This window comes from Physeter macrocephalus, chromosome 13 (genome assembly GCF_002837175.3).
Source record: "Physeter macrocephalus isolate SW-GA chromosome 13, ASM283717v5, whole genome shotgun sequence".
NCBI classification, from domain to species: domain Eukaryota; kingdom Metazoa; phylum Chordata; class Mammalia; order Artiodactyla; family Physeteridae; genus Physeter; species Physeter macrocephalus.
The window spans coordinates 52,045,688-52,058,747 of NC_041226.1; the positions used below are offsets into that span (position 1 = coordinate 52,045,688).

General features: G+C 43.1%; 2 protein-coding genes across 6 annotated transcripts in view; one reads left to right on the top strand and one right to left on the bottom strand.

Annotated features, from left to right (window-relative positions):
- MYCBP2 (MYC binding protein 2) overlaps window positions 1-10,428 on the bottom strand; it is a 276,794-nt gene extending 266,366 nt beyond the window's left edge. For 4 of the 5 annotated variants that reach the window (XM_024123254.3, XM_024123252.3, XM_024123251.3 and 1 more), the window contains exon 1: window positions 9,841-10,418. In XM_024123254.3, coding sequence (XP_023979022.1) covers window positions 9,841-10,142 — 302 coding nt within the window. In that variant the 5' untranslated portion in view covers window positions 10,143-10,418. Of the gene's footprint in view, window positions 1-9,840 lie in introns of all 5 variants that reach the window. The other variant, XM_024123253.3, reaches the window with a different exon arrangement.
- Window positions 10,429-10,568: 140 nt separating this feature from the next.
- The window catches only part of SCEL (sciellin), a 340,495-nt gene continuing 338,003 nt past the window's right edge, over window positions 10,569-13,060 (top strand). Inside the window, exon 1 of the mRNA XM_055089467.1 lies at window positions 10,569-10,681. The gene's annotated coding sequence lies outside the window, so the exon portion shown is untranslated. The remainder of the gene's footprint in view (window positions 10,682-13,060) is intronic.

A 13,060-nucleotide genomic window follows, 5' to 3' on the forward strand; every position in this document is an offset into this window, starting at 1 on the left:
CAAACTACAGCCTCCAAACTACTACTGGTTTCAGACAGTTTCAAGGCCAAAACTTACAGTCACAACCTCTTCTCTGCTAGTCATTCTGGATTCCCTTCATCTTTGGCTAGAATTTCTGCTGGTCCAGTTGGCTGATCCTGTGAGGTGGCCATCAGGCCTTTCTCATGTCCATTTACCATTAAAGTTGGAAAAGAAAGTACCAATAGACACCCAGTAGATCACCTGTGTGCCAAACTCCATGCTCCATTGCGTAATGGCAGCCCTACTTCCTTCAGATGATCAGGTGAATTAGTCCTGTCAAAATGGTGACTCCTTATCTTGGAAAAGAAGCACCAAATCCCACCAGTAGCGGTGTCTTAAAGTATAACAGGACTCTTACAGTGTCTCTGTTGAAAATGTTTCCCTTCGGAGAACCAGGACCTTTTAACCCCCAGTGCTCAGAGCTACAGAGATGGGAAGCATAAAGTCCCCAGTGGATCACTGACACTGATGCTAAGTGGAGACATCCCAATTTCCATGTGTTCTTCCTACTAGGAACACTGAAGGATAAGACCTTACGCTCATCATCAGTTGTGCCATCAAAAGACTGTCTTACTATCTATCAGGTCAGCAGCTTCTGGGCAGTTATGGTGCACAATAGGACGAATGGATCTGTGGGATTCATTTGCTATAAAGTGGGTCCCTTACTCTGAAACGATGTTATGTGGCACCCTGTGCTGATGGATCACTCTATAAGCCCTCAAATATGGGTACTGGTTGAGCCCCGGCAAGTTGCAAAGGGAAACTCATACATAGAATATGCATCAAATCCAGTCAAAATGAATCACGGTCCTTTCAAAGGCACAAGGACTGGTTGGTAACCTTGAAGGAAAGTTAGTCTCTGCTACTGTCAGGCTGGACATTCATCAGTTCAGTTGCTAGATCAGCACTGATGAACATAAATCCATTACTGGGCCCTTGCATAGCCATCATCAGTAATTTTTCCATAACCCTTGTAGGCCAAATGGAATACCTAACAGTAGAGCTTATTATGTAATGAGATCCAAATAATTAGTAAGAATTTACATTCTAACAACTTAGTAGCCAATTGAAAAAATAATACACATAAACTTAAAGAAAAATATGTATATTTCATCTTAAATAACCACAATTACTTAATAATAGGACACTGCACATTCTGAGTACTGCACAACGTCTCAAACTTGTGCAGATTAAACATGTCACCTTCCTCTTCTGTTCCACACTGATTTTTGTGCAGTGCTTTGTTGTATCACAGCAACAACCAAAAATTCAACTTTAAAAAGATATGACATCATCAAAAGGAGTGCAACAGGATCTAATGTAAAAACCATGAACTACGTCAAGTTATTAGTTTGTGACAGACGTTTCTGTGTTTCCTTTAAAATTCTGAAATATCCCATGATATTCCTGTGTGTCTGCTGGGGTGTTTGGGGGTGCCTCAGTGCAGTTTGGGAATCAATCTTTGTGTGCGTGCGTGCATGTGCACCGCAGTCCCTCTCCTCCCTCAGCAGACTCAGCACCTCCCAGTAGGCTTTACTGTGACTTAACTCTAGTTAGTTATTGCTTTGGTGATAGACAGCAGGGGAGAGGAGAATAGATGGGGGTAGCAGGGGTAGCATAATCTTCAAGTAACTACCCTCTAGCCAGGAGAAGGAGGTCACTTCTGTAGGCTCAGAGGGTTCAGAGGAATTTGGGGTTTCAAGGTTTTCCAGTGCATCAACTCAGATGTCCCATCTTAAAAGCCAGGGTCTCATTGCTTCCTAACCAGAGGACAGACACGCTGGCTTAGCAGACTTGCTGAGAAATCAACCTGCCCTGGAGCTCTGCTACCCTTGAAATTAAATCTTGGGCCTAATCCTTAGCTTTTTCTTTCCTCCTACTGTAGAAGAGTTTCTTTACATGATAACAAAGAAAGAAATTACCTAACTTTCTCATTTTGCCCTCAATTACCTTCAGCCTTTCATTGTCTTTCTCCAATCTATGTCACTCACCAAACAGCCATCTGACTACACCGTCCGTATAATTAATAACTTCCCTAAATGTCTCAAAAGCCTAAGATACTGTACCCACAAATACTTTCTCTTCTACAGGAATGCCATTCCAATTCGCCACCAGTGAATGTTTTAACAGGTGCACAGCTACAGTGCATGCAAAGGGTTATCAGTATCAGTGCTCCATCTACAACCAGTAGCGGGGTTCTTACTGCTAGCCAGCCAGCAGATAATCTAGCTCCAAAATTCCATTTTGAAGACTACTTCCTCAGACCACTGCTGGTACCACAACTGTCTTAGAAGAAAAAAGACTCTGAAATGAAGATCTGCACAACCACAGTACTGGGGAATGCCCTCCAAATCAACACCTGTGGGAGAGTAAAGGAAGTGAGACTAGACAGAGAAAGGAGTTGAATTGAAATGCAGTCACAGGAAGGCCTCAGCCAATCCATGGGGAGCTCTGGAGTTGCGATGGATCTTCAAAGTTGTCCTACCTTAGGGCAAAAGGGCCAGGCGTTCACACCCCCATACAGAACAGGCATTGGATGCAGGCTGATCCTGAAGAAAACGCAAGACTTTGAGGGGACCAGGTCTGTTGGCTCACAGCAATGCCTGGAGAGACTCAGTTGCAATCAGTTTTAGCTGCCAATATTCTCAATGGCTGGGGGAACTTGTAACTGAATGGAGGGACATGGGTGATGAACTAGAGCAACCACCACAACACTGCTGAACTATTATACCAAATGGGCTAATGAGGGGAGAAAATGAATCATTTACCCTGCTTTCTTAGGAGGAACTAAGTTTACCACCAGTTGATAAGGGAAAACTCTTCTTTGCAGAAGAGCATCAGCTACTAAATTCTGTTTTAACAGAAATATAAAAATCATCATTTTGAAGCCCCTAATGAAATTATTGACTCAGTCAAGGATTATCAAAAGATGCTAAAACCGTTAGGTGGAAGATATTCACAGTGTGCCAAAGTTATTACCCACGATTACCTGCCTAATGCAAATGGAAGAAGCATACATTTACAGAAAAGAGACCTAGTGGGTACCACCTTATCCAAGTAATTCAAGTAAATAGACTGAGCATTATTAAACAATGAGACAACCTGAAAACCTCTGGATGGGATGTAATGTGCAGTACTCAGCATTATATACAAAATATCCTTGCCAAAAAATGTTTAACCGAAACCTATTGAAGCTTTAAAGCCTAACTTCCATTTATAGGAAATATGGGGATAGATAACATAAAGGGGAACAGTATCTGGGGTCCTGTCCTTAAGGAGCTAGTTTTACGAGACATTCTAGAAAAGGTAAAATATTAGTGACAGAAAACTGGTCTGTGGTGGCCAGTGGCTAGGGGTAGGAAAAGGGCGTTAACTAAAGAAACTTTTTAGAATGATGGAAATATTCTGTACTTGACTGTGATGGTTCAGATACTCTTCAAATGTACACTTAAAAAGGGTGAATTTTATTATATGTAAATTAAACCTTGATTAACCTGTCCCCTCCCCCCAAAACCTGAGTATTTAATCTATTCTTGAATGAAAAAGTGAGACTATTCTGACTATTCTGTTGATTTTTAAAATAAATACCTTAAAATGCAAAACTATTGTTAAATTAACATTTTTATTTTCTTTTTAAGCCCAAAGGCAAGATCTTCTTTTATCTTGATCTAGGAAATGAATTCATTTCATATTTCTACTTGCTAATATGCCAGCAGAGCAATTTTTGCCTTAACATGTGTTTATTCATGTAACAGCTATATGAAGCAAATTACTACCTATCCACAAATATACTGACTTGATCCCATATCACTTACTAAAACACTCCTACAATAATATCTCTTCATAGCTCAAAACTATCAGTGACTATTGAATAAAATCTAACTCTTACCTGGCAGTTCAAGCTGCCATACCCTCTGACCAAAGCCTCCACTTCCAGAATGAATTCCCATTGCTGTCCCTCATAACACCTACGTTCTAGCTCTAACAGAATTCTTACCATTACCTACACACAAACTGTGCTTTCTCACCTCTTGCTCATGCTTTTGTACCAGCTCAGAATGCCATCCCTTTGTCACAATAGGCTATGCTTTCTTAGTCATTTCATTTAACACTTTTGTAAGTACCTGCCTTTGTACCTTTCATACCCATCCAGACAATAAACTCAAGATAGAAACTGTCTTACAAATCTTTATAAGGTCAATGGTTAGCACCAAGTATTAATCCCGGAATCTTTGATGGATTAACCTCTTCTAACCGAAATCCCATGCATATGAAGGATGGGCTCAAATAGCATTTCTAACAAGAAAGAGATAAAGAAGCTGAAGGAAGTAAGTGGGTTTAGCTTGGAGAAGAAAAGCAATTTCCCATTTTAACCACAGTCTCCTCTATTGTTTCCACTAACACTGTTCTTCTACCACTTCAACCCAGATACCCTGACTGTCTTTATCTCCCAGTCTATCAGTTCCCTCCTGGCATCACTTTCCTTTTTACCCATATGTTCAATCTTTGTCACCAAAAACCTTCACTTTCTTTTTTTCTTAGACCTCCAGGCACACTTCAACCTTGAATCAACTAGCAGTTTTTTTCATTTTTCTTCTGAGTGGAAAAGCTTACAACATCATGCTGACTGGAATTTTAAATATGTGATTTTAATAATAATAACAGTAGTAGTAGTAGTAGTAGTAATACCACCACCACCACCAACAGCAGCTAACATTTAATGAGCACTTAACGATGTTCAGGCACAATGTCCTTTCAATACCCCTATAAGGATACAAGTAAAGAAACAGACATGGAAATGCTAATTAACTTGCCCATTTTAAGACAGAAAAAAGCAGAACTGAAATACTAAGACGGTCTGACTCCAGAGCAGATTTAGCCACCGTGCTATGGTTCTTCCCAAATGCAATCAATGCTGTACTACCATTCCCACTAAGAACTGATCAAACATTCCTTTCTTCATTTCCTAACAATCCCTTTCCTCAAGCAAATGTTCCAACTTTGATTGATTCATTCCTACAAAAATATATTTCTTCAGTCACTGAATAAATGAAATAGTTATTCCCACATTCAACACAGTCATTGAGACCAAAACATAAAAGAGTAAGACATGATGTCTGCCTTCTCTTTAAATCCCCAAACTCCATCTGCCCCTTCACTCTCAGCAGAAATCATTAATTAATATTTATTAGCACTTAATGTGCCAAGCACTTTACATATACAGATTCATTCAATCTACAATACGATCCTATTATTATTCCCATTCTACATAGAAGAAAACTGAGGCATAAAGAAAAGCGAAAAAAAACAAGTGGGACTACATCAAACTAAAAAGCTTCTGCACAGCAAAGGAAAGCAACAAAAATGAAAAGGCAACCTACCAAATGGGAGAAAATACTCGCAAACCATATACTACTGGTAAGGAGTCAGTATCTAAAATTAAGAACTCACACACCTCAATATCAAAAAACAACAACAAAAAACAAACAAAAGAACACAAACAATCCAATTCAGAAAATGGAAACAGGCTCTGAATAAACATTTTTCCAAAAAAAGATATATGAATGGCCAACAGGTACATGAAAAGATGTTCAACATCACTAATCACTAGGAAAATGCAAATCAAAACTACACTGAAATATCACTTCACACTGTTAGAATGACTATTATCAAAAAGACAAGAAATAAAAAGTACTGGCAAGGATATGGAGAAAAGGGAACCCTTATGCACTGTTGGTAGGAATGTAAATTGATGCAGTCACTATGGAAAACAATAGGGAGGATCTTCAAAAAATTAAAAATAGAACTACCATACGATCCAGCAATTTCACTTCTGAGAATATACTCAGAGGAAACGAAAACACTAACTTGAAAAGATATCTGCACCCCTATGCTCACTGCAGCATTATTTACAATAGCCAAGAAGCCACCTAAATGTCCACTGATGGATGAATAAAGAAGGGGTGATATATATAATAAATGGGATATTATTCAGCCATAAAAAAGAGGGAAATCTTGCCATTTGCAACACCAAGAACGGATCTTGAGGGCATTATGGTAAGTGAAATAAGTCAGACAGAGAAAGACAAATATACCATATGATCTCACTTATAAGTGAAATCTAAAAAAAAAAACACACAAACACAAAAACAAAACTGAACTCATAGATACAGAGGGGAGATTCATGGTTGCCAAAGGCAGGGGGTGAGAGATGGGCAAAATGGCCGAAGGGAGTTGAAAGGTACAAAGAAAAACTTCCAGTTATAAAATAAATAAGTCCTGGGGACGTAATATACAGCATGGTGACTATAGTTAATAATACTAGACTGCATATTTGAAAGTTGCTAAGAGAGATCTTAAAAGCTCTCACCTCAAGAAAAAAAAAATTTCAACTATGTGTGATGATGGATGTTAACGTGACTTTATATGGTAGTCATTTCTCAAACCATGGAATGGTTATGTTGTACACCTACAACTGATAGAATGTTATATGCCAATTATATCTCAAAAATATATTTTAAGCAAAAAACTGAGGTATAGGAGTTATGTAATGCACCCAAGGTCACATAGCTAAAAAGTGGCAAAGCCAGGATCTAAAACCAGTCCAGCTTCAGAATCCAAGCATTCACTAAAATGCCATCAAAGTCACTGACACCATTAGGCTGCCATCCCTTAACTTCTCTACCTACACCTAAAACATAATCCACAGTAATTAATTTATTCAACACTGACTGATAACTCACTCGCCTTGTTTTCATTCCTTGAACACAACCTTGTTTCTGCGTCAGAGACTATATTTTCCTAGAACACCATTCCTCTAGTTCTGCCTTCCAATCATTATGACTCAACTTAAATGTCAACTCGCAGAGACCCATCCTGACCACCCTACCTAAAGTACACCCCCAGCCCCCGCCAACTACAAATCATCTATCACGTGCACCTGGGGTTCATTTCCTTCATGGTTACTTATCACTACCTGAAATGATCAGTTGCTTATTTCTCCCCACTGGAGTGGAAGTTCCAAAGAGAGTAGAGACCTAGTCTATCCTGCTCACTGTTACAGCTTCAGCACCTAAAACAGTGCCTGGCACACAGTAGGCACTGGATATTTACAGAACAGATGCCAAAAATTGTGCTAGACACTGGGATACCAAAACCAATAGGATACAGTTCTTAATAAACTCCTAGTCTTTAGATTTATCCTCCCCTTCTATATTAAAGGATGACTAGCTCCTAACGTTTTTTAGTGGCTAACCTCTCACCTGTCATGTTAAATCTGTCCCCAAGATCTCCCTTAGACTTCTCACCATCATTTATCCCCTCTCTAACTTCTTTAATTTCGCCTTCTCCACTTACTGAATGTTTCCCACCCACCCTCCCATACTCAAATATCCTTCCCTCAACCATCTCCCCAATACCCCAAAATATCCCATTGACTCTGCAGCCACATCTCTCTTCCACAGAATCTTGACCACTTCCTCAAAAGTCACCAGCGCCCTGGAAAGTGTTCTCACTTTCTTCAACATTTATCCCTGTCGAGGACTTTCAATCCACTTTCTTAGGACCAGAGGTGCTACTGTCGCACAGTTCTCTTCTTAATTTTTTTAACCTTTTTTCAGCTTCCTTCACTGTCTCCTTTCTCTCACAGCTTTAAACTTGATTCTCACTAGAACTTCACCCTCTATTCTTGCTCCATTCTCTGTCTCTGAAACATTTCATCTTCTCTAACTCAGCTAGTGCCCCATACAAATAATTACATCATTCATTCAGAACCTAAATCCCAGCTCAATTTCCCCATTCATAGTTAATAAGAAATGTGACTGAATTCTTAAGCAAACCCTCAATAAAGAATAGCTGCAGGCCAAGACTTAGAAAAAATAATGCGAACTATAATAAACAATCATGTTCTGAATAAGCACTAGAAGGCAATATTACACAACTTAAGGCTCGTTTCTATTAGTACTTCTTGAAATACAGTACTTGAACTAATTCTTCACTAATTTTAACTGACAGCTTGTACAAAAATTGACCAAAGACTAAAAATCATTCATAGACTTTATGTATGTGGTTAATCTATATTAATTTTGTCTAAAACTGTTTATACAGTTCTAAATACACAGAAACTGTATTATTACACTAGTAGTACAAAGTTAAAACAGGGAACATACCAGTCACAAATTATTGCATAAGTCTGGAAACAACATACAAAATAAATTCAAATTCTTTGAGAGGGGTTTGTAAAGATGTACCTACAGTGCCATAATATACAGACTCACAGCTCCAGATTATACCTAATCATTAGAGCAAACTGTCTATTGAGATTTTGTGCTATTTTCAAAAGCATCAGTAAGAAACAGACATGCCATTGTGGCCTTCAGTTTACATAGTAAAGGGTAGTTAGTTACACACATTTATATCAGTATGATAAAACTACTCAAGTCCCAATCCTGTAAACATACACATGAGAAGAGTGGTTTACCCAGAAAACGTGTGAAGAAAGCTCCATCTTTACAACTCTCTGCAGTGGATAAGAGCCACAGTACATACTGGTCAACCACAAATACCTGACTCACAGCCTAGCCCCCCTCATAATGAGAGAAAATGGCATCTGGTTATTACAGAACAAACTACATATTCAATAAATACAGTAAACTCTGTAACTTATTTGACAAATTCCTACTATGCTTTCCCTATGTATTGCAAGAAGGTGTGAGAAAAAAAAAGATGAAGCCAACTCCCAATTACCACTGCCAAAGGCAAGCTGGTGAAACAAGTCAGTCACCATCCTTCAAGGTATGTGGCATGTAAGAGCATGGAAAGGAAAACAACAGGAGAGCCCTAAGCAAAAAGACACCCACATTTTAGGAAAAAGAAAATGAAAGTGGTTTAACATCTCCTCCATCACGGGAGCTGAAGGTGCACCAAGCCTAGGAAGAGATCTAGGAGCTACTCAAATTTTCCAGTTGGTGTCAGTTGATCACTACACCAGCTGTCATATTTTGAAGTTCTTCAGGTTTCCCCTTTTCCCCATAAACCACCCTCCCGCACTCTAAAGCCGAAAAGTGACAGAGGAAATAGAACAGAAGATAAAGGGAAATGGCCGATGGGACAACAGAACACAAGCACTGCTGCAACCACATCTCCAGAGGACCAAAAGGTCCACTTATCAAAGTACAGCTCTAAAAATCTGTATCAGACACCTTTCACAGCCGCCTAAACCTCCAACTGCATCCCTTTCGCATAAATCTCTTAAATTGAAACCCCATGCCTTATCCTACAGGCTGATTATCTAAAACTCATCCTATATATATGACATTATCCTTAACCGATACCATCACCCCCCCCTCAGTGAAAGGCTGATTTTTTTTTAAGGGAGGCGGAAAGGTGAGGATGGAATGTCATGAAGGGGGGGGAGGGGTATGAGAAATACGTGCAAATACCATTGCGGCAGAGACACTGGGAACGACACTTCCCTCATCGCTCTTGCAAATTCTCTTGGTGCATTACCCTCTGCACGTCTCTCCTTCTTCAACAATACACATACACGTGTCATAACCGACCCGCACCACCACCTTTTCTAGCATCACAAGCTCCCCTCCCACCCTCTCTTGCCCCCTACAAAGACAGTTACACACACTTAGAACAGAAACTGCCGCCACCGCACCCTCCTATCTCAGTAAGCGATTCTACCATCTAGTATCAAGCGCTTGCTGAAAGACAGCAAAGTAAATACGTATGTAGACAGACAGACACACACACACACACACACACGGGAGCACATGCAGCATGTGGCGCAACGAAGGGCACCCGGAGACGCACCTGGAGGCCGGGTGTCCAGCGCTGCTACCCCCCTGGTCCCTGTCACTGAGCGCAGCTGTGTAAATCCTCCGGTAGCGGTCGGCCAGGGCCCGGCCTGACAGCAGCAGCTGGTAGTGACCCCGAGAGTCCGCGGCCGGCAGCCCGAGCCCCAGCCCCGCGGCCGCCAAGGAGCCCTCGGAAACCGGCATGAACAGCGCCCCCGGCGCCGGGGAAGAAGAGATGGTGGCGGCAGGGAAGAATCCGTCCCCGCCGGCCCCCGAGGAGGCGGCGGCGGGAGAGGCAGTCGCTGCGCACATCATCATCCTCGCAGCCGCCGCCGCCTCGTCCCCGCGGGACGGGCAGGCAGACACGCGCGCGCACACACAGCCCTTTTCCAACGACGACGGCTCCGGCGGCGGCCTCTCGCTCTCGCAGCAGGGAGACTACAAAGACAGAGACCTCCTCCTCCTCCTTCTTCTCCTCCTCCCCCCCGCGCTGCCCTCGCCACTACTGGGGCCGCTCATCTAACCTCGCCACCCCGGGAGTATGAGGAGGAGGCGGTACCGCCGCTGCTGCCGCCGCCGCCGCCGCCGCCACCGCTGCCACCGCCTGAGCCACCCGCAATGGGAAGCTGCCGAGCGCACTGGGCATGCGCCCCTCCTCGCACATGCTCAGTCACTCCGGCCCCGCTCCCTCCCCACCCCCTCTCAGCCACCACTCCCTCTGCCTCAGGCCTTTGGGTGTGAGGCCTGAGAGTCGGGTCGGATCAGAAAGAAGGCCGCTTCTCCGGGTTTTACTAGCAGCTTGAGGAAGAGTAAGGAAAGTGCTGGGGAGGCTGTCAGCTACAACCAGTCGGCTTCAGGTACTGGGTTCCCTCCCGGTGGGAGAACTGGGACCTGATAAATAGAGGCCCCGTGCCCACCGCCAGAGGTTGACGGTGCGCACTCCTGCTACCGTTCCCCAAAGTGGGTGCTGCCAGCGGGAAGGTGTACTGTGAATGGCGCTGGTTGAGCTCAGAATTCTAGGCGGAGGAGGCCCGGCGAATTAGAAGTCCCTTTGGCGATCTTAGTTTGGAATTTTTGTCATTAGGATTTAAGTCTGTTTAAAATAGTTTTTACTTACGAAAGACAGGGAGTAATTTAGCGCATTCTTTTTTTTTTTTTCTGTGAAAGTAGAATTCCCAGATATGAGAGTATTCACAAGTCAGAGGCATTCCAAAATTCTTGTTTGTAACGTTTATATCAGCGCTAAATCTTAATGCAACAGTACTTTTCTTAAATATTCTTTTTTTTTTTTGACTCCACGTTCACCCTAAGAGGGCACTCATGTCTTGACAGTGGTCACTTCATGGCTTATCTTTTTCCTCCCAGACTTACATTACTAAAGATAATTCTTGAATATGACCTGAAGCTAGTTGTGACTGACTGTGTAACATCTGCAAATGCCATATCTATCAAAGATCTTATCATTGTTATCCATAAAAATGTAATATTTGCTGAGTCCCCTGTTCCAAGCTATTCTACCAACTCCTTCTAAGTAAATGCCGTAGAAATTTATGCGCCAGTGCACCCTGATTCCTATTAAGTTTTATCCTTTTGATTCTCAATTTGAAGAGTTTGCCTAATAGTCCTGGCAAAATCATTTTTAAGTCCTATCATCCCAGTGCTATATCCTTTATATACTTACTGGCTCTTAAGCCTCTTTGAATGTCCCGCTTTAGGGGAAAAAAAAAAAAATCAAGCCCTGTTTACTGTTTAGAGAAGTACAAACAAGGAGTGGGGAAGTAAATTAAACTAATTCTAGTTTTTGCGGGGAGAGAGTGCTGAAGGAGTGCATTTATCTGGGGCTTTGAATAATAAATGGATGTCATTTTTATTTTAAGAAGTTGTCTTTTTTAAAGATAAGGAAACTTGTTTCCCCAACTGTCTTATAAGCTCCTTCAGAGCTTCTTGTTTATCTTGGTGTCTTCCTCAGCCCCTGTCTAGAACCTCCTGTATGGTAGATAGCCAGTAAGTATTTGTTGGGTGAAATTCCTATCCTGATGCTTCAGCACAGTTACACACCTGTGTCGAAGAGAAACCGCCCCGCCCCCGCTCCCCCTCCTCCCTGCCCCCTCCCCCAACTCCGGGACAAGAGCCTAGACACAGGTATGGAGGCCACTAAAGGCTGGTGGAGTTAAAGGCCCGAACTCTTAGCAGCTCTAAGGGCTGTAGCTGTTGCAGGAGCCAGAGAGGCCCCCAAAAGGAGGAGGGGTTTGGATCCTGACTCTGCTACTTGTATGTCTTTGGGCAAGTTTCATCCTCTGAAAAATGGTCAAAATAATACTTCAGGGGACTGTGGGAGGGCTTCAAGCGTCTAGGACAGCCACCTTGTCACACGGCTCTTCACAGATAGTTACACACAAAGCCAAACATACTAGACTTTTCCATGAGGACTGGAATGATGCTTGTGTCTGTTCCCCCATCACGTTCCCAACTCCTAGCACAGACTCTTGCCCTAAGCAGGAGGGAAATAGATACTGGTTGAATGAATGAATATGTCAATGAATAAATGTTGCCGGCACAGAGAAACATTTCCAGCTCAGGCTTAGGTGGTGGCATGTGCAGTCATTGCCCGTTTAGAGTTTCTAGTGGACACTGACCTGGAGCACTTGTCTCCCCAAGTCCCCCCTTACCCAGTCCTGAGTTCCCCTTGGGTCCCTTCGACACCCTTCAGTCCCAGACAGGCCCCTTCCGGAGCCTTCTGGGTACACACAAAACCCGGTAGCTGGATAAACTTCTAAGGAACCCGTTGTCATTGAGGGGCGCAACTAGGCGTGCGCAGAGTCGCACACATGCTCACTTAGGTATCCGAGGGTGGCGTTTCTGTTGCGGTTGGCAGCGTTTCCTTCCACGGCAGCGGTAGCGGCCGCTTTACTCTAAATTGTAGCCAATGCAGCGTTTTTTCTCCTCCTCCTCCTCTTCCTGCCTCCGCACTGTGCGCTCCCGGGTCACTGCGACTGCTACTCCTCTGCTTTGGCAGCTGGGCACCTTGGAAGGCTCCGTGGGGTGGCAGGGAATGGGGCGCAAGCCGGGAGGGAGAGGGCGCTTGGACTCACCCTTGATTCCACTGTCCAGGGGGCTTGAAGGGGAGGGTGGTCCCCAAGGCAAGTCGCGAGGGTCACCTGAACCACCGCTGCAAACGGGAGAAGTGGATTTCTCGAAATGTGCAAAAGCAAGCGTCCCCTGCCACCAATACTGCG